The sequence below is a fragment of the Sapajus apella genome, unplaced genomic scaffold, assembly GCF_009761245.1.
Source record: "Sapajus apella isolate SASKATOON/1434 unplaced genomic scaffold, GSC_monkey_1.0 scaffold6, whole genome shotgun sequence".
NCBI classification, from domain to species: Eukaryota; Metazoa; Chordata; class Mammalia; order Primates; family Cebidae; genus Sapajus; species Sapajus apella.
Window position 1 is genome coordinate 32262536 of NW_022436946.1, and position 22833 is coordinate 32285368.

Below are 22833 nucleotides of genomic sequence, written 5' to 3' on the forward strand. Positions count from 1 at the left end.
TATGACAAACGTGGTTTCAGAGGTTAATACCTTAAATCATATTGCCGTAATAAAATATTTTTATATAATGAAGGCACAGATACCTCCAATTTTGGTAATTTATAGTATAGTTAACATTAAACACTATGTTCATTATTAAAATATTAAATTTCGCTGCAAAAAAGTCATAGGTTACTTTTTTATTTGAATGTTTTATTAGGGTTATTCTTGTTTATTTTTAATTGACATAATAATTTACCTATATGGGGGCACAGTGTGGTATTTGGGTACACATAATGAATAATGATCAAATTAGGGTAATTAGCATATCCATCACCTCAAGCATTATTTATTCATGTTAGAAACAAATTCAAGACCTGCTCTTTGAGCTGTTTGAAAATATACATTAAGCTACTATTAACTGTAATCATTTACGGTGCTATAGAATACTAGAATGTTTTCCTCCTGTTTAGCTGTAATTTTGTTAACCCTGGGGTCCCCAACCCTGGGCTGTGGACTATCACTGGTCTGTAGACTTAGGAACTGGTCGTACAGCAGGAGATGAGCAATGGGCGAGTAAGCATTGCAGCCTGAGCTCTGCCTCCTGTCAAATTAGTGATGCCACTAGATTCTCATAGGCGCACAAACTCTTGTTGTGAACTGTGTATGCAAGGTATCTAGGTTGCCTGCTTCTTATGAGAATCTAATGCCTGTTGATGAAACCATCCCCACGCCATCTTGTGGAAAAATTGTTTTCCACAAAACCAGTCCCTGATGCCAAAAAGGTTGGTGACCACTGTGTTAACCAAGAACTTCCTACCCGCCTCACCCTTCCCAGCTTAAAGTAACCACGGTTCTCTGCTTCTATGAGAGCAACTGTTTTTTTTTGAGTCAGGTCTTCACTCTGTTACTGGGGCTGGAGTGTAGTGGTGCGATCATAGCTCATTGTGGCTGCCAACTCCCGCCTCAATTGATCCTGCTGCCTCAGCCTCCCAAGTAGCTGGAACTATAGGCATGAGCTACCATACTTGGCTAATCCTTCCTTCCTTTCCTTCCCTTTCCCCTTCCCTTTCCCTTTCCCTCCCTTCCCCTCTGCTCCCCTCCCCTCCTTCTTCTTTCTTTTCTTTTCTCTCTTTCTTTCTTTGTCTCTCTTTCTCTTTCTTTTCTTTTCTTTTCTCTTTCTTTCTTTCTTTCTTTCTTTCTTTCTCTTTCTCTTTTCTCTCTTTCTTTCCTCTTTCTTTTCTTTTTCCTCCCTTCCCCTCCCTCCCTCCCTCCATCCCTCCCTCCCTCCCTCCCTTCCTTCCTTCCTTCCTTTTTCTTTTTTTTTTTCTCTTTTCTTTCCATTCCTTTTCTTGCTTTTCTTTTCTTTCTTTCAAGATGGGGTTTTACTATGTTGCCTAGGCTGGTCTTGAACTCCTGGGCTCAAGAGATCCTTCTGCCTCACTCTCCCAAAGTACTGGTGTTACAGGTGTGGGCCACCATGGCTGGCAGATCAATTTTGTTAGCGTCTACATTTGAGTAAGAACATGCATTATTTATCTTTCTGTGCCTTGCTTATTTTACTTAATGTCCTTCAAGCTCATCCATTTGGTCCTGAATGACAGGATTTTATTCTTTTTTATGGCTGAGTAGTATTCCATTGTGTATATACATCACTTTTTTGTTGTTGTTGTTCATCAGTTGTGGAGACATAGGTTGCTTCTGTATCTTGGCAGTTGTGAAGTGTTGCAATAAACATGGGAGTGCACATATTGTTCAACATACTGATTTCCTTTTTAGGGGACATATATACCCAGTATATATGTTCTATTTTTAGTTTTTGGAGGACATAGGTTATATCTTAAAATTAAGTATAAATGATATCTATGTGACTGCTTTTTGCCATAAGTGATATGTGGGAAGAGGCATATCCGAGGAGAAGGAAATCGCAGACAATATAAGCGTATTTTGACATGGTGCCATTTCAAATTGCTCACATCTCTTATACTTTCCACCACTTGAGAATTTTTGCTATGGTGAGCCACTAATGGCTAAGCTGGAATCACAGGCATTGATTAGTATAGTAGTAGCACTATAGAAGAAAAAAAAAGAAAAGAAACTTTTTATCTGAAGAATGTGAAGAATGTGCACACTTTCACCACTTCTATTCAACATAGTACTAGAAGTCCTAACCAGAGCAGTCAAACAACAGAAAGAAATAAAGGGCATCCAAATTGGTAAAGAGGAAGTCAGACTGTTGTTGTTTGCGGATGACATGATTGTATATCTAGAAAACCCTGAAGACTCAGCCATAAAGCTCCTAGAACTGATAAATCAATTCAGCAAAGTTTCAGGATACAAAATTAATGTATACAAATCAGTAGCCCTGCTATATACCACAGTGACCAAACTGAGAATCAGGAACCCAACGCTTTTTACAAGACCTGCAAAATATTAAAATATTTTGGAATATACTTAACCAAGGAGGTGAAAGACCTCTACAAAGAAAACTATAAAACACTGCTGAAGGAAATCATAGGTGATACAAACAAATGGAAACACATCCCACACTCATGCATGGGTAGAGTCAATAATGCGAAAATTACCATACTGCCAAAAACAATCTACAAGTTCAATGCAATTCCCATCAAAATACCACCATTATTCTTCACAGAACTAGAAAAAAAATTCTAAAATTCATATGGAACCAAAAAAGAGCCCACATAGCCAAAGCAAGACCAAGCAAAAAGAACAAATCTGGAGGCTTCTATTACCCAACCCCAAACTATACTATAAGGCCAAAGTCACCAAAACAGCATGGTACTGGTATAAAAACAGACATATAGACAAGTGCAACACAATAGAAAACCCAGAAATAAAGTCAAATACTTAGAGACAACTAATCTTTGACAAATCAAATAAAAACATAAAGTGGGGAAAGGACATCCTAGTCAACAAATGGTGCTGGGACAATTGGCAAGACACATTAGAAGAATGAAGCTGGATCTTCATCTCTTACCATATACAAAAATCAACTCAGGATGGATTAAAGACTTAAATCTAAGACCTGAAACCAGAAAAATTCTAGAAGATAACATTGGAAAAACCCTTTTAGATATTGGCTTATGCAAAGACTTTAAGAAAGCAAACATAGCAAAAACAAAGCAAACATAACAAAAACAAAGATAAATAGATAGGACTTATAATTAAGTAAACTAAAAACTAAACTAAAACTAAAACTGAAAACTTTCTGCACAGCAAAAGAAATAATCAGCAAAGTAAACAGACGACTCACAGAGTGGGAGAAAATCTTCAAAATTTGTACATCCAACAAAGGACTAATATCCAGAATCTACAAGGAATTCATACAAATCAGCAAAAAAACAATCCCTTCAAAAAGAGGGCTAGGGACATGAATAGATAATTCTCAAAAGAAGATACAAATGGCTAACAAGCATATGAAAAAAATACTCAGTATCACTAATGATCAGGGGACTACAAATTAAAACCACAATGCAACACCACCTTACTCCTGCAAGAATAGCCATACTTAAAAAAATTTAAAAATAATAAATGTTGGCATGGATGTAGTGAAAAGGGAACACTTTTGCACTGTTGGTTGGAATGTAAACTAGTACAACCACTATGGAAAACACTGTGAAGATTCTTCAAAGAACTAAAAGTAGATCTACCATTTGATCCAGCAGTATGACTCCTGGGTATCTACCCAGAGGAAAAGAAGTCATCATATAAAAAAGATACTTGCACATGCATATTTATACCAATACAACTCACAGTTGCAAAAATATGGAAACAGCCCAAATGCCCATCAGTCAATGAGTGGATAAGGAAAATAGGGTGTGTGCATGTGTTTCTGTGTGCGTGTGTGTGTATATATGTGTATATACACATATATACACATATACATATGTGTATATACACATATATACACATATACATATGTGTACATATATACACATACACATGCATGCACACTATGGAATACTACTTAGCCATAAAAAGGAATGAAATAATGGCATTTGCAGCACCCTGGATGGAACTGATTGGAGACCATTTTTCTAAGTGAAGTAACTCAGGAATGGAAAATCAAATGTATGTTGTCTTACATGGGAGCTAAGCTAGGTGGATGCAAAGGCATATGAATGATACAATGGACCTTGGGGATCTGGAGTAAAGGGTGGGAAGGGAATGAGGTTTAAGAGACTACACAATGGGTACAGTGTACACTGCTCAGGTGATGGGTACACCAGAATCTTAGAAATCACCCCTAAGTAACTTATTCATGTAACCAAACACCACCTGTTCCCCAGAAACATACTGAAAAAAACCAAAAACAAAAACAAGTGAGTTCCTTTAAATTGTCAAGCCTAGAGAGGCATTGGAATGAAACAGCAGTTATGGCACTCTCTTTTGACCTAAGTAGATATCTCTTGAAGCCACCTTCTGTGTAGAATTTAACTGACGCCAAGTAGCCATAAAATGCCATATACTGGACACCATAATTCATACCTTATCGTGCAACAGTGGATAGCCAGTCACTAATCAGTGACTGTAAACCAATGAGAATTCTTATCAAGCAACTTTGTATCTGCCTTGTTCCTTTTTCCCTTTAAAACCTGCTTGTAACTCAGGTGCCAGAGCACTCTCCGGGCATCTGGAAGATATGTCTTGGGTAGCTGTCCTCATTTTGGCTCAGGTAAACTAAAGTTTATTTTGAGCCTCAGCCTTCTCCTTTTAGGTTGACAGTAGGAATAGTAATAGTAGCAGTAGTAGGTATGGTGGAATAGAACAAAGGTTGTAAACCAATACTTTAAAAAACTCACCTCTGCCTTGTAATACAGTGTTTTGCCTTCTAGTCATTTTTTAAAATAACAGCACAGTGCATCTTCTGTCACACCCTCCTATCCTTAGTATTCTGTCACACCCTCCTTGCTCCGTTAGTATTTCTTTGAAGTGATTTACTGTTCATAACCATCAGTAGAGAAACTTTTAACTTTGATCTAGAGCCACATTGATAATGAACTGTTGATATACTTGTCCCTTTGCTGCTTTAAATCTGTCCTGTTTTTAAACAGTCTGTTTTGCAGCATTGAAGCTGAAGTTTAATATTGATCCAATACTTACTTACGAACACAAATTATGTGCTAGATGCTGTATTGGGTGCTTGGGATACAGTGGAGAGCGAAAAAGGGATGTAGTCATTGCTGTTATGGAGCTTGGATTCTATTGGAGGAATTTGTTGGGAGAATAATCATGTAAATGAGAAATTGCAACTTTGATGAATACTATGAAACGTACATAAGAGTATGAGACCCTATTTTGGGATGTTAACAAAGGCTTCTTTGAGGAAATTATTGAGCTAAGACATAAAGGAATTATGTGTGAGTAGAAATGAATTAAGCTAAGAGAAATAGGAATGCCATTCAACATTGCGGTAGAGGGAATGGGAAGTGAAAAGCACCTGTGATGGGCAAGAGCATAGTGCATTTGAAGATTCAGGAGAGTCGGTATGTGCCACAAGAGAAGAGGACAAAAGAAGCAAGATGCAAGATAAGTTTGAGCAGATAGGGTGGTACCATTTCTACATGGCTTTATAGGCCATGCAAAAAGATTTAGGCCTTTATCATAATGGTGGGAAGTGTTTTAAACCAGTTAGTAACCTCAGATATGAAGTTAGAATAGTTCACTCTGGCTATGGTATGGAGAAAGTTGGAGAGAATGACGTGAATGAATGTAGAAAATTGTTTAGAAGGCTTCTGTTTTTGTGAGATTATTGATATTGTGGAGTAAGATAATGGAGGTAGGGGAAAGTATTCAGAACAAAAGAAACTGGAGAGATATAAATAAAAAAAAATCTAGAGATGGATTGGAACAGAGGGATGAGGGAATTCAGGATAAATCCAAGATGGCAGTCTTGTGCAGCTGGCTTCCTGAACAGATAGATGAATATGTTATATTATTAGCAATAACAATATTGCCAACCTTATTGATCAATTACCATGGGCTAAGCTCTCTTATGAGTCTTTTATATAGATTGATTCATCCAATTCTCACAATATTCCTGTGAGACAGGCTTATTAGTATGGTTATTCCAACTTTACAGGAATTAAGTAAGAGGCCTGAGGCTACAAAGCTAGGGAAATCAGTCTCTGCACAAACACATATTTACGTCTGATGAGGGATGGAGGAGGTGGAGAGAAAAGCAAAAAGAATGAGTGTGGCTGAATAGATAGCAAGAAGTGAGAGTAGAGGGTACAAGGGAGGTTTTGTTTTCAAATAAAAATAAAATAAGTCTGTGAGAAGCATCTGCTTGAGAGAAAAGCCAAATATAGAAAAAGAGTAGGGTGATTAATATTAGTAAGATTTTGTAATAACAGCTACTTAGAGAGAATGAGAGCAGACAGTAGGAGATTGTGGAAGTTTTTGTTTGGTGGTTCCTTTTTTTTCTGTAAAATAGGAGCCCAGGTCAGTTGCTGAAAGTAGGTGAGAATAAGAGCATGAGGCTAGTAGAAGAGGTTTGAAATAATTGTGGAAGAGCCAGTTGGCCTTAGAAACAGGACTGCCAGGCATTGTTGAGGACCTGCGTGGGGTTAGTTATCATATATTATAGTGTAACCAGTCTGTCCTGTTGTGGGACTTTCTCTAGCAATGCATATCCATTTAGGTACAGGCATGGAAATGAGAGTAATAACTAGGTTTATTCAATGTTATAACAAAGGAGTTTGTTATACAGACAAGTGTGTTATTGAAGTGAAAGTGGTAATGGGCTGATGAAAAGGAGATAAATACTAAGGAAGGAGAATTGACAATTTGTTAATTATGTAGATACAGAAGATAAGAGAAAGGGTTAAGGATAACCTTTCTGTTTGGGAAATGTATTGGTCAATATCAGTAGTGGGTTGAATCGTATCCCTCCAAAAATCATGTCCACCTGAAACCTCAGAATATGACCTTATTTAGAAAGAGGGTCTTTGAGGGTGTCATAATGTAAAGATGGAGGTAAGATTGTAGTGGATTGGAGGGGGCCCTAAATCCAATGAAAGTATGCTGATAGGGGACAGAAAAGGCCACACACAGACACAGAGAAGAAGGCTGTGTGAAGATGGAAACAGAGATTGAAGTGATGTATCTACAAGCCAAGCGATGCCCATGATTGCCAACAGCACTGAAAGCTAGGAGAGAGGCACTGGATCTCCAGAAGTAACCATCCCTGTCAATACCTTATTTCAAACTTCCGGCATTCTGAACTGTGAAAGAATAAACTTGTTTTAAGCCACGATGTTTATAGTAAATTTTTAAAAATTAATTATTATTATTATTTTTTTTTGAGAGAGTCTCTCTGTTGCCTAGGCTGGAGTGCAGTGGCACAATCTCAGCTCACTGCAACATCTGCCTCCTGGGTTCAAGTGATTCTCTGCCTCAGCTTCCCAAGCAACTGGAATTATAGACGCCAGCCACCACGCCCAGCTAATTTTTGTATTTTTAGTAGAGATGTGTTTTACCATGTTGTCCAGGCTGCTCTGAACTCCGTACTTCAAGTGATCCTCCCGCCTCAGCCTCCTAAAGTATTGGGATTACCAGCATGAGGCACTGCGCCCAGCCTTGGGAAATTTTTTATAACAGCCCTGGGAAGTTAATACATTACTATTTACTTAAGTAAGGAATACAGGAAAAGGTGGAGCAGGTCTGGGAAAGATAATGAGATAAGATTAGGATATTCTGCATAATTAAGGTCCTTATGCTTTTTGTATATTCCTAAGATAGTCTCCTAATCATTTATTATTCCCTCCAAACCATCCTGTTGTTGCCTGATCATTTTGGAATTATTAATGGTTTGTATTTAAAAAGACAAATCTGATTCTGTCATTTTTCTTTCTGTATCTCCCTAAAATTCAAATTCTTTTGCACAGTGATCAGTGTGCCCTGTCTGTCCTTATCTTTTATCACCCCTTCTTAGCTGCTTTTGCCTCAATAAAACTGGTCTATTTGCAGTTCTCTAAATAGGCCTTGCTCTTTTATGGCACCTCTACTTTGGCACAGGCTTTGGTGTATAATGCCTTCTCTGTACCCTTTGTCTGGAGTATCAGATACCCACTCATCTTTTAAGACTCTACTTACATCACTGTCTCAGTGAGGACTTTCCTTACTCCACTCCTCTCTGCTCTTTATAGGTAGAGCCTGCCCTAGGCCTTGAACTTACTTGTACTGCTAGATTTGTTACATTGTACTGTAATTAGCAATTGCCACATCTTTATACATGTGAAGCTGATTTAGAAGGTAGCATTATCTTTTTGTGAACCTAGTTTGGTTTCTGAAAGTTTTGTTTGTTTGTTTGTATTTTTTGCTTCCATGCTCTCAAACCACAATGAGTGCTGCGTAACTCCTTTGGAATAGATATCAGATTGGTTTGTATATGGATTACAGAATTGGTATTTGGCCCCTTTTTAAAATTGGGAATTGAACTCATGTGTTAAATACCAGCCATTTTGAACTAGTTACTCCCTATCTCATCTGTCAGGTGTTTTCATATCTCACCTTTCCATTTCCACTCCCTACATTAGCAGATCTCTATTTAAAGCTCAGAGAACTTCTTTCTGACTACCTCCCCTCACTTCTTTCTGAATTGATACATCACACACGTCTTTCAAATAGTGCTTACTACACTTTGCATCACAATTGGAAATGCAATCTTTTTACCTTTTTTTTTTTGAGACAGGGTCCCACTCTGTTGCCCAAGCTGGAGTGCAGTGACACAATCATGGCTCAGTGCAGCCTCTACCTCCTTGGCTCAAGAGATCCTCTGACCTCAGCCTCCCAAGTAGCTGGGACTACAGCCACATACCACCACGCCCAGCTAATTCTTTGTATTTTTTGTAGAGACCAAACCTCACTGTGTTGCCCAGGTTGGTCTTGATCTGTGCTCAAGCAGTCCACTCACCTTGGCCTCCCAAAGTTCTGGGATTACAGGTGTGAGCCACCATGCCCAACCTGGAAATATATTATTTGGGGAACTTCTAGAATCTATCTTTTTCATTCTTTTGTCCCCAGATTGTGGTACACAGTGAGTACTCAATGTTTATTTGAATGAATGAATGTGTTTGAAACACATCTGGTGTTCTGCTGTAAATCTTTAAAGATTAACTACAATCATTCTGTAATATAAGGTTCATGAGAGCTGGAATGGCGTCTGTCTTGTTGACTGTATTCATAGTGTACAGTGCCTGCCACATTACTGAATGACTTATCTGCAGGTTCATTTATTTCCCTGGTATATAATTTACAAGCATATAATTTGTGAGTTAATATTTCATGGCATCTCATTTTGAGAAAAAATTGAAACTGATTAAAAATAACTTTAAACATTATTAAATAAGAGAATATTGATTATGGATTTAGTACTTGTGATATTCCTAAAATATTGGGTGGGCTGGTTCTCCTCCCCACCCCATTTCCAGTTTGATTGTAGAGCAACTGAGTGCTTTGGCATTTAAATGGAAACATTTTGTATTGATTGGATCTTCATTAGAGGTTTACAGCAAAGTACTTTAACTTTCAAAGGTACATGTCAGATTTATCAACTAGTTTCCATTTCACATCCCCCAACTCAGTTCATTTATGTTGTCTGTCATATTACACATAGCTGCCTTTAAAAAAAAAAAAATTAGGGCTGGGTGAGGTGGCTCATGCCTGTAATCCTAGCACTTTAGGAGACCAAGGTGGGCATTATCACCTGAAGTCAAGAGTTTGGGACCAGCCTGAGCAACATGGTGAAACCCTGTCTCTGCTAAAAATATAATTAGTCTGGCATGGTGGTGCATGCCTGTAATCTCAGCTACTTGGGAGGTGAAGCAGGAGAATCGCTTGAACCCAGGAGGCAGAGGTTGCAGTGAGCCAAGATCGTACCGTTGCACTCCAGCCTGTGCAACAAGAGCAAAACTCCATCTCAAAAAAATAAATAAATAAAAAATAAAAAAACCATAAATTCCTTAATTGCTCTTTGAATAAAATTCAAACTCTTAATTATGGCAGATAGGCTCTGTGTGATCCGGCCTTTGGGTATCCCTCTTATGTCTCTTACCATTCTTTCCTCTTACTCTGTATCAAGCTTGTGCAACCCTCAGCCTATAGGCTACATGTGGCCCAGGCCAGCTTTGAATGCAGCCCAACACAAATTCGTAAACTTCCTTAAAGCATTATGAGGGGTGGGTGGGTGGGTGGGGGTGTGTGTGTGTGTGTGTGTGTGTTTTAATTTTAGCTCACAGCTATCATTAGTGTTAGTGTATTTTATGTGTGGCCCATGACAATTCTTCCAGTGTGGCCCAGGGAAGCCAAAAGATTGTGTACCTCTTCTCTATATAGTGTAGTCACATGAACCTTTTCACAGAAAATCTAAGTCAAGGTTCTCAAACTTTTTGGTTTCTGGACACCTTTGCATTCTTACAAATTTTGAGAACCCCAAAGAGCTCTTTTTTAAAATATGGGTTATATATAGTCAAATTTATTGTATTAGAAATTAAACTGAGAAAACTTTGAGTATTTATGACATCTTTTAAAAATAACAATAAACTAATTACATGTTGATATAAATGATTTTAAATTTAAAAGTAATTGTATTTTGCAAAACAAAAAATTTTTTTAGAAGAATAGCATTGTTTTGTATTTTTTCAAACCTTTAAATTCCTGGCTTACTAGAGGATAACTGAATTCTCACATCTGCTTTTGTATTTAATCTGTGGTGATATGTTATGGTGTAACAATTGGAAGAAAATTTGATCTCACAGACATCTGTAGTTAGATAAGGAAGGAATATTTTAACAGCCTTTTCAGATAACTGTGGATATTCTTCTTTGGTAGTAAAAGTTGACAAGGGGTCGTCTTATAGATTAGTTGCAATGTGGAATCTTAAACTATATAAATGAACTTTTTATACACTGTTGCATTAAAATACATTGGTCTTTCTAGCACTTTGAATGGATCTTATACCGAGGCATGATTTTATAACATCATACACTGGGCATTTTGAAATGGTTCTTCAAGTTATGCAAATCTTCCAAATGTTGACACATCTCATGCAGTATTTTAAAATCACATTCGTTAGTTTCACCAGTCTCATCAGAAAAATCTTTAAATGTTGAGATGTTGTCAAGCTCATGCTGATGGGTTCAGGTTTTCCAAAATGCGGTTTTTCACATGAAAGCTCAAATTTTTATTTTTGGCAACAAATACTGTCAGTTATTGTCTTAAAGAAACAGGTTCTTTTGTTTATTCTCAAGACCATGTCTGCCAAATATTTTAATCTGAATAATCATAGTTTGTTCTTCTTTCAAATTAAAATGATGTTCCACACACAACATGTTTAGCTTGCAGCTCAAGCAACCGGATGAGTATTTTTTCCTTGAGACAGCATAGCTTGCTATACAGCAGAAATGCTTTTGCATGCTTCCCACTTCACCACATAGAATATTGAAAAAACATGTTCTCAAGGATCAAGATTTTAAAAAATTAAGACATTTTGCTGCTTCATGAATGATATTCTTAAATGAACTATCTTTTCTTAAACTGTGAGTACAGGCCAGGCACAGTGGCTCACACCTGTAATACCAGCACTTTGGAAGAATGATATGGTTTAGGTCTGGTTCCCCCACAAACCTTATGTCAAATTGTAATGTTGGAGGTGGGGCCTGGTGGGAAATGATTGGATCATGGGGACGATTTTCCCTTTGATGCTGTTCTCAGGATAGTTATCATAAGATCTGGTTGTTTAAAAGTACATAACATCTCCCCCACCTTCCTCCTGCTCTGGACATGTACTTGCTTGCTTCCCCTTTGCCTTGATTATAATTTTCCTGAGGACTGGATGCAGTGGCTCACACCTGGCTCACACCTGTAATCCTGGCACTTTGGGAGGTTGAGGCGGTGGATCACTTGAGGTCAGGAGTTCGAACCCAGCCTCAACGTGGTGAAACTCCGTCTGTACTAAAAATATAAAAATACTTGGAGTATTTATCCATAAGACAGTTAAAGAAATTAAAACCTGCTTATATTTAAAATAAAAATTGTTCAGTTGTTATTTTTAGAAAATAATACAGGTAGAAGATTAAAGTTTAGGCAAAATAGATTAATAGGAAACTGAATAAAAAAATTACTTTGATTTTGGAGCCCAACCTCCAGGGAGTGAAGGAGGCTTAGAGTTAAGTTGATCACCAATAGTCAGTGTTTTAACCAGCTATGCCTCTTGTGTTAATTTATTTTTGTGTCACTATAAGAAATATCGAACAGAGGGTAATTTATAAAAATTTTAATTGGCTCACAGTTCTTCAGGCTGTATAGGCAACATGATGCCAGCATCTTCTGGTGAGGTCCTCAGTGAGCCTACAGTCATGGTGGAAGGCGAAAGGGGAGCAGATGGATCACATAGCAAGAAAAGAAGCAAGAGAGTGAGGTAGGAGAGGCTCCAGGCCTTTAAACAACGAGATCTTGTATGAATTAACTGAGTGAGTACACAGTTATCACCAAGGGGATGGTGCTAAACCATTCATGAGGAATCTGCCCCATGATCCATCCAGTCACTTCTCACCGGGCCCCGTCTTTAACATTGGGAATCACATTTCAACATGAGATTTGGAGGGGACAGACATTCAAACCATATCACCTGTGTAATGAAGCCTCCATAAAAACCTAAAAGGACAGGGTTAGGAGAGCTTCTGGATAGATGAACACATGGAAGTTCGTGGAGGTTGGTGCCCCCAGGGAAGACGTGGAAGTTCCATGTCGCTTACCCCAGTCCTTGTTCTGTGCACCTCTTTATATGTATCTCTTGTGATATCTTCATAATAAACTGGTAAATATGCTTCCATGAGTTCTGTGAGCTGCTGCAGCAAACTAATTGAACCCAGAGAGGGAAATGTGGGAACCTCAACTTGAAGCCATTCAGTCGGAAGTTCTGGAAGCATAGACTTGCAACTAGTGTCTGAAAGGTATGGGGGCAGTCTTGTGGGACAGACCCCTCAATCTTTGGGATCTGACAGCATCTGCAGGTAGATAGTGTCATAATTGAATTGGAGGACACTCAACTGATGTCTGCTGCAAATTGATTGCTTGTTTGTTGGGGTGAAATCCCCCATATTTGGTCACAAGTTTCCGTGATGATTGCTGTGGAGTGAGAGAATAGGAAAAACACTTTGAGTTTGTGGTTGTTTTCCCGCTAATCTAAAGAAACTTTTCTGAGAAATCTGTTACAGGGAATGAGCTGAAATCATTGGGATAAGTAGCTTTGGTTAAAGGTTTGATAGTGAGCATAGAATATATTTAATAGCAGAATAAAGACTGTTGGAGTTAAAGATGATGGAATAATATTGAATGCTATATGTGCTACAATATAGATTTTATTTTCAACTCTCAAAATGGGAGAAGAGTATTCTGAAAATGTATAATAAGCTTGATGATCCCTCATAGTTATTAGCTGGGGATAACGCTTTGTTAAATGAGAAGAGTGAGGGGAGATATTAACTAGCTAATTTCATGACTGCTCATAGAAAGGATAATACCTTAAATACAATCGAAAGAAGAAATTAGAATATAATGTAACAGTAATCATTAGAACAAAGATACAGAACTACCAGAAAATAAAAAAATAATAATAAATTTTTAAATCCAGCGGAGAGAGCAGTGAAGACTTTACATGTGTGTTCTATATACAAACATAACATGACAAATAGGATGAAAGGCCACACATAGAAGATCAGACACAATTATACTGAGAAAATACAAATAAAATGAAACCAGGGTTTGCAAACTTGATACCAGATAAGGTAGAACTCATGCCCAAATGCATTTATTGTTGGGGAGGAAACTATTAACATAATTTAGATATGTTAAAATTAAGCATTCTGTTCATTGAAATACACATTTATAAAGTGAAAAGAAGACACAGGATGGGAGAAGGTATTTGTAACTCATACCCAATAAAGGAGTTCATATTGATGCAAGATATTTTCTTGACCCCTTCAAGGTACTCATGACAGGGGTGCCCTGTTTACTCAGCCCACACCACTCAACCCCTGGCAGTAGGGAGCACAGGAGCGAACGTACAAGAACTGGCTGGCCGCTTCAATGCTGACAGGAGCAAACTCCATTCAGTTGGGTCCAGCTGCACATCACCCCTCACGGGAGGGAGCGTGTAGTTAAGCAGGTACAGGAATTGACCAGCTGCTTTAGCACTGGCGGGAGCAAACTCCATTCAGGCCCTGTGGCAGCATCCTGATAAGGGTGCCTCCTACCTCAAGGTGCTAGAGGGCATGTTACAAGCCTCTCTTAGCTCTGCTGGACAGAAATGTGTTATCAGCTCAGTGAGTCCTTTGCCTTGTGTGGGGCGACTACCCTCTTCATCCTCTAATTGAAGGATGGTGAATGCAGAGAATTTTATGGAGTGGTGAAAGTGGCTTTCAGCAGAGAAGGGATCTGGAAAGAGGATGGGAAGGGCAGGTCATTCCGCCTGAAGTCAAGTCGCCTCTCTCCAGTGTCCATCTGCCATCTCTGAAGTCATGCCACCTGTCTCCGAAGTTCAGCTGCTGCTTCTCTCTACTGGCTGAGTCTGGGGTCTTTATAGGCACAAGATGTGGGGCAGGCCAGGCCATAGTTTTAGAAGACAACATTCAATTGGTAAAAAGACCTTATTCAGAAAGAACCAATTGGGAGAAAATGGGCACACAGGGATGGAAGTTCTCACTTTGGGCTCTGGGTTTCAGGCTTTTAGGCTCGAAGGTGGGGTTTTGCTGAGGACATGCCCCTGTCTGCCAATAATTTTTCTGCCTCCTGCCTCTATCAATATTTTGTGTGCGTGTGTGTGTGTGTGTGTGTGTGTGTGTGTGAGTTTGTATAGGGAGAGAGAGAAAAAAAAAAATACAAACCAGTAAGAAAAATATGGACAAGTCTCTCGAAAAATAGGCAAGATACTAAAACAGACACTTCCCAAAAGAGAATATTCAAATGGTCAGTAAAAATATGAAAAAGCAGTTAAACCTTATTAGCAATGAGGAAATTTTAATTAAAACCACAATGAAACACCATTACATCGCTGCCAGAATTGCTAAAATGAAAAATACTGACATTGGCAAGTGAAGGAAAGGATATGAAGCTATCAGAGTTCTTATACGTGGTGGGTATGTCAGTTGCTACAATCACTTGGAAAAGTGTTTGACCTTTTCTACTGAAGTCTAACATACTACATACTCTGTAACCCAGAAGCTTCCCTCCTAGATAGGTAATCAACAGAAATATATGCAGTATGTATTAAAAGATAGATTCATAGCAACATCATTTTAATAGTCAAAAATTCAAAACAACACAAATGCCCATCAAAAGTAGAATGAAATAGAATGAGAAGTAGAATTAAGCTGAGGGAAAGTAGAATGAATGAAAAATAGTAAATTGTTACATATTTATTTAGTGAATACCATATAGCGGTGAAAATGAAGTACAGCTATGCAAAACAACATGAATAAATCTTATAAGCATACTCAAACATTCAAAAGCAGACAAAACTATTTATGGTGTTAGAAGTTAGTATATACTCTGATGGTTACTTTTGTGAATGAAGGTGGAGGTAGTGATTGGAGGGGGTCAAAAGAAGGATCCTGGGGTGCTAGCACTGCCCACCCCCACTTTTTTTAAAGTCCTGGATGGTAGTTAAATGGGTATGTTTATTTTTTGTAATGTGTTATTTGTGTACTTCCCTTGTATAAGTTTATACATGAACTAAAAAGTTATGAAAATAAAAAAAGGAATAAGTGAGCTCTGTTGTTAGGGAGTGATCTCCAGGAAGTAAAAACGCAAGAGGAAGCCCAGTATTTATATTATGCCACATCTTGGTTTAATTTATAGCATGCCACTTCTTTTTTTCTCCTACTTCTTGGGCCATTCCAGTCCTTGACACTCTGTTCTCCCTGTAAGTCAGTCATAGGATATTAATTCACATCTTTTTGTTCCTAGTCTCAACCCAGATCCCACCTTTTCATTTGTTTATTCATTTTATTTTCTGCATTCTGTGGAATATTTCCTGTTGATTATATCATGATTGACACAAAATCAGCATGCCTAAAACTTAAATTTATCTTTTTCTCTCTCTCATGTCTATATAAGCTGTCATCCTAATCTTACTATTTCCATCAATGGCTTCACTATTCTCAAAATTTGAAATATTTGCATTATTCTTTACCTAGTCTTCCATCGTACACCCACTGTGCTACATCACCCTGTAACTAAGTATTGCCAACAATTTCTTTTCAGCATTATAAAATCCTTTATTCTCATTTACAAAGTTACCATGATTACCTGTCATTTGGAAAGCTACAATTAGGGTGTTGCTATTGTGTTCTTGTCTTCCCTTCCTCACTTGCATATATGTTGCTAAAATACCATTGAGAGAAAATGCTTCAAAATTTCGTAGTGACTATAGTTATACAGCTTTATGAATATACTAAAAACTATATTATATACATTAAAAGAGTGAATTTTATGATACCAAATTATATGTCAATAAAGGTGTTATTAAAAATTTTTTTAAATGTCATTTAGAGCATAGAATGATTTCCTATTAGATTATCAGTTTTGGTTTATCATCCAAAGCCATTTATTACGTTCAGTTTCATTTCTCCTATCCAGTCTTATCCAGTCTGTCAATATACCATCCCTTGAGGTAATCCAGTCTCCTCGATAATAACATTTTCATATTCTAGTAAGTACTTTTGTATATAAGATTAATAATCTTAAGAGAATAGTCAAAGCCATGGATATTATTATTGTTTTAAACTGAAGAAACTTGAGACAGAATGTTTTATCTAGAATCACAGGACTAGTATTAGGATTTATTCCAACTTAACAGATAAGTTTGAGCATCTTTTATGCACTAGGCACTGGTTGGTACAATTGGGATTTAAAGGCATATTCCAGTTATCTGATCCCTGTTTATACTCAGAGAATTCACCTAAAATGCTTCTAGTGTCTCTGCCTCTTTTCCTTTGCTAGTCTTCCCTTCTTTGTATTTTGTTACTGCTTCTATTTTGTCCTTGTTGTTGTTTTCCTTCAAAGCCCTGCTAAACTCACGCTCAGTATGAATCTTTTCCTTATGTCTCTTCTTTAAGTCTTCCTTTACTTTGTTGGGACTGGGTCAATTCTCTCTCTATGTATAACTTGCCACATTTTTAAAGTTGGTTCACATGTGTATTTATCAACCCAGTTGATATGAAAGCTTGTCGGGGATATAAATTATGATCTGTGATTTTAAAAAGTATTATCTACAATTTTTTTCTCATTGTGCTGGCATAGTTCTAGGCCCTTAGATGCTTAGCAAAATTATGTTGAATTGAATAGGAAACATAGACATTTCTTGATCTTTAATCTACTGGCTGGCTGGGAAAACCAAAAACACAAGGGACATATCCTGTGCACAGTTGTAAAACAATATATCAGTTGTGCAAAAATGAAAACTTCTGAATTGCTAAGTAGTCCTGATGAGTTGTTCTGCTATGCTAAAGCTGAAGACTTGGTTAACTCTGATCTTTAAGCTTACTGTAGTCTCAGAAGTTGATGCCTTAGCAACTAAAATAACTTTACTAGATAATGATTAGGCTGATTTGGGTTAGTATTCTTTGGATTGAAGACACAACACAACTCACTCACTGGCATCTTCTCTAATACTATTAATGTTAGTGGTCCACCGCAGCATACATTGTCTCTACCATGTGGTGAACTACCTCATACTTTTGTGTTTTCGTAAGCTTTGAAGATAAAGGTGAAACAGTAAAAAGGTTTCTTAAAGTAAGCAAAGTAAAATGGAAGTAGCATTCTGTGTTAATTAGAAGATACGGCTTATAGGAGATTTCTTTTGCCACTGAAATATCTGACTTTTACTATTGATTTTCTGTCAGTTTAGTTGGATGTCTTGTATCTTAGATAATATTGTTCTAGTGTTCGTGTATTTATTTCAAAGGTAGTCTCTCTTGTCATTCTTGAATAACAATTATTGGTCAAAATAAAGAAAATGAGGCATACTTAATTTCTTGTATCGTTTTTATAAGGCACAGTTGGTGGACCTGAAATCTGAACTGACAGAAACCCAAGCAGAGAAAGTTGTTTTGGAGAAAGAAGTACATGATCAACTTTTACAGCTGCACTCTATTCAGCTTCAGCTTCATGCTAAAACGGGTCAAAGTGTTGACTCTGGTACCATTAAGGCAAAATTGGTAAGTAGTTTATAGAGTGACATGCCCTTGCATGTATTTTACAGGGTGTAGAAGACATTTTGGAATGAGACTTTTAAATTATAAAATATAATACGTGCTCATTGTGGGAAATTTAGAAAATATAAAAACTATAAAGTTTATGATCATTATGATAATCTACAGTCTCATCACATAGAGATAATCAGTGATAATATAACAACCAACTGATAGAATTTTTCCTATTTAAAATATATTATAAATATGTTTAAAAGATATTTGTGATTATAACATAAGATTTTTCTTGCCCTACCGTATCAGTTGGATTAAATTAAGTTGCATATAACAGAAATCCCAAGTAACACTGGGATTATTCTTGAACAGCACTTATTTTTCTCTGAAAAGAATTCTGAGAGTGGCAGTCTAGAGTTAATAACGGCAGATCCACAGATATGAGGGATCCAGATTCCCTTCATCACTGTGCTCTGCCATTTTTAGATCATGGTTTCCACCCTCAGGATTTCTTCATGTCTGCATTTCAGGCAGGAAGGATTAATCTAAGGAAAGGGCAAAAAGATGCCTCTCCATTGTGTTAGCCTTCTTTAAAAAATTTTTATGAAATCGTTCTCAATAATTTTTGCCAGCATTTCATTGACCATCCTCAGCTGCATGCCAGTCTCTTGTTGGTCATATGGCCACTTCCAGTAGAATTGGAGTTATGTTAATAAGGAAGAAGAAAAAATTGTAATCAGGTACCAACCAGTAGCACACTGTTTTCTTTTCCTCTTAGTGTATTGTAAGCATTTTTCCTGCCACTGTATACCACATATGTTTTGAGGGTATAAGAGATATCAGACATTTTGTTACTATATGGGAGGACATGAAATGATGTTGATGATGTGATGATAGTAATACATTTATAAATTTTACTTGTTTTTAGTTCATTTCATTTGGTTAATTAGTTCCTGGTACTGATACATTAAAATTCATGAAAATAACTATCTTCTCCTAAGTTAAACTCTTAAGTTTTCAAAGTCTCTCAGTCTGTGTTAGTAGGGTTTTATTTAACTGAAATGAAAGCTCTTAACTGTTTGTTTGAGCTATTTGGCATTAACATTCAGAAACAATCTACATTTTCTCTAGAAAAGAATTTACCTGAAGTTTTAACATTAGAGTTTGAAAGAGTATGGTGAAAAGAACACTGTACCAGTTATGATGACTAATTTTGATAAAAAATTTTAATCTAATACTATATAGTTACTATTGTTTATACATTTGCAAATAGATTTGTTCTAATGAACTTTACCCAAATGATAGTCAACATATGGGATTTTTCTTTTCTTTGTAATGATTATACCACTAGATAAAATCATTTGTTTGCTCTTTTTCTAATTATAAAACTTTTTTCTTATATCTGAAGTCTGGCCCCTCTGTGGAGGAGCTGGTAAGTATGTTGTTTCTGTTTTGCTTTAATATGTCATGTTGAAGTGTTCATAGTATTTTATTTGCATATTACATGTTGTCAGTCATTGTATTTGAAAATAGCATTAATGATGGCAATTTTTTAATGTTCCAATACCTGAAAGGTTCACTGTATGGCCCATTGCTCTTTTGTCACTGCATGTTGTTAAACGTTTTTCTTTTGTTTGTGATTTACAACCATTATTTGCAGAGCCTCTTAATTTTTGACAATTTCTGAGCCTTGTAACTTGCTCACATCTCTACTTCAAAGAACAATTGTTTTTCCCACCTCAGGGTATTGAAGATACATCAAGCAGACCTAGTTTTTAACCCCCTTAAGTTTCTATTTGAAATTATTTCCAGTAAAGAATGTGCATGTTGGTTTCTTCTTCATCTACTGCATGTGTTACAGCTTTTCAAGAGTCTTGAGAATAATCGTGTGGCCTTTGAAACAACTGAATTTTGAAATGCTTTAGCAGAAGTTATTTTAGAAAATAACAATACATTTTTAATATTTTTCCCATTACCCCAACCTAATCAAGTTCCAGTTTGTCTTATGGCTTTACTTCCTTTAAAGATACAATCTTTGATATCTAAATGTAAAATGAACATCTTGGGTGTTACCTAGTAACAAACAGGTCAACTAAGAAGCAAAAAGTTTTTTTCTGGTAATCTAGAAATGTTTAACTTCAGTTTTTTAAATCTTATTCTTGCTTACCTCTGTTAATTTCAGGCCCGAGAGTTTGTCAGATTCATTAGGGATTTGAATCATTAAAACTCCAGTAAGTGGTAGCTTAGTATGTCTCTCACAGTTCATTAATATACTATAAATAGCTCATTAAAGTAATTAGAAGTAGTTAATCCTCAACATAAAGTTTATTTAGTACATGAGCCAAAGAAATCTTGGTCTTCTAGGAATGCTTTTTTTAAAGTTGCGTCAACTTTAAAATGTAATAAAAAAGTTTTTTATTCATATCTCCAAACTGTTTTCATTTGAAACAGATACTTGCCCTATTAGGACATAGGCTCTGAAATAAAGACTTTAATAATTCCAAAATTGTGTTAAAAGGAGGATTCTGGAGTTTTTCAAATCCTTTAAAAACAATATCTAGAAATTATGTTCTAATCTTTTTTTTTTCCAGAAATTGAGAGAGTCTGCTAATCTTTTATCTGTTTGTCAAATATATAACAAATTTTTTTTTAATCAAAGAAGTGATAAATATATCTAGCATTTGGTAGTTGTCACTAGTTTTAGCTTGTGTGTGTGTTTGTGTGTGTGTAAGTAAATATATATTTTTTCAGGATTATGGTGTTTACTGACTAGTATTGAAATCTATTTTGATGTTGTTCAAAACAGTAGACCAAAGAAGACACATTAAATTAGTACCAAAATATATTCTGTGAATTGCTGAAAGTTTGCTCAAATTTGTTTCTTAGCTTCTGAATATCCAGAATAAAAAGGGAAATATTATGTAAAATAATCAGCGCCTATACAATAGAAACAATACTATTCGTCCTTTCCTCAAAAGAAACAATTTTTCTGGTGCTAAGGTGGGTTTTTATTTACATCCTCACAAAAGGGACATGGTGGTAGAGGGAATAATGTCTTCCACATATCGTGAACAAATGTAACCATGTTTTCATAGCTTTTGTGGGTTCTGTAAAAGCAGTTCTGCTCAGGGTAAATTCAAGTTTTCAGTGTTGAGGGTTTTTCTGATCCACAAATAACACTTAAAATGTCTATTGGGGCCCTTACTTAATTCTTAGAAGGATTTTATGTGGCCACACAGTTTTGTGTGTATGTTTGATTTTGAATTTGCCTGCCTTTGGGCAGGATTTTTTTTTTGTACCTTCCATTTTGCACTCTGTTTTGTCTTGTCTGTTTCTGCACTTGGATCCTGAAGTGCATTTACATTTGCAACCCTTGATCTATAGAAAAGATTATACTTTTAAAGTAAATTGAACATTATTTCTCATATATGAACTTCTGATAAAAATTTGATGGTGAAGATCTTGCGGTTGTAGCCTCTGGCTAACATTTTTGTGTTCATGTACATGGACTATCTACCAAGAGGAACATAGGAGGCAAGTGAGGCCAGTGTTTTCCTCAGAAAAAAGTTCTGCATTCACTCTAACATACAGACAAATAAATGAGCCAGATCTCAAAGTTCAGTGGTAATCCACACCATAGATGTGCTTATCTATAGAAACATTTTAATGTGTAAATGTTTTAATGCAATTGTTACCAACAGTTTTCATGACTATAAAATGTTTAGTAAAAAAAAAAACTAGTATATCTCTTCTAGTTTATTCATTATAAGTTTCTTGTGGTCCTCCAAGATAAATTAGCTATAAACTGTATCTGTGTAACTGAATGATTTTGACTTACTTTATAGACTTATTGCATTAAAGTTAATTAAATGTTTGGGAATGTTTATTTTTTATATTAGTCTAGTTTTCTAAGTCAGTTTTAGAAAGTAAATAGCAGATTCAACTATCCATTGAAGCCACTCTAATATGTGATAACATGAGCTTAGAGTAGACTACTTTTCTTATTATCCTCTGTATCAGGGACCCCATAGTGGGCAATTATTTTATCTAGAAGTAGTTCCAAGATGTTATGGTACTAGTTAAAAAGAACAAAATCCAGACCTTTGTGTTGTATTTTATAGAGATGGAGTGGTATATTGTTGAACTGTAGGCTTTTGTGCATTTTCAATAACATGGTCTAGTGCTAAAGAGTTTTTATTTTCATTAAATTATATATTTTAAAAAATTACATAGGAAAGAGAGCTTGAGGCAAACAAAAAAGAAAAAATGAAAGAAGCGCAACTTGAAGCTGAAGTAAAATTGTTGAGAAAAGAGAATGAAGCCCTCCGTAGACATATAGCTGTTCTCCAGGCTGAAGTATATGGGGCAAGACTGGCCGCCAAGTACTTGGATAAGGAACTAGCAGGAAGGTGTGTAAAAAACATGGGTATTATTGTATTCTTAGGTGACAAATTGGATATTTAATGAGGTTGAGTCTTACTTTATTTAATTTTTTTTTGGGATGGAGTCTTGTTCTGTTGCCCAGACTAGAATGCTGTGGCATGATCTTAGCTCACTGCAACCTCCATCTCCTAGGTTGAGGAGATTCTCCTGCCTCAGCCTCCCAAGTAGCTGGGATTACAGG

The 22833-nt window shown here is 36.5% G+C and overlaps 1 protein-coding gene across 2 annotated transcripts in view; it reads left to right on the top strand.

Annotated features, from left to right (window-relative positions):
- GOPC (golgi associated PDZ and coiled-coil motif containing) overlaps window positions 1–22833 on the top strand; it is a 41352-nt gene that overhangs the window by 3321 nt on the left and 15198 nt on the right. The window contains exons 2-4 of one of the 2 annotated variants that reach the window (XM_032274951.1): window positions 18057–18221; window positions 19618–19641; window positions 22443–22618. In XM_032274951.1, the coding sequence (XP_032130842.1) occupies window positions 18057–18221; window positions 19618–19641; window positions 22443–22618 (365 nt within the window). The remainder of the gene's footprint in view (window positions 1–18056; window positions 18222–19617; window positions 19642–22442; window positions 22619–22833) is intronic. The other variant, XM_032274952.1, reaches the window with a different exon arrangement.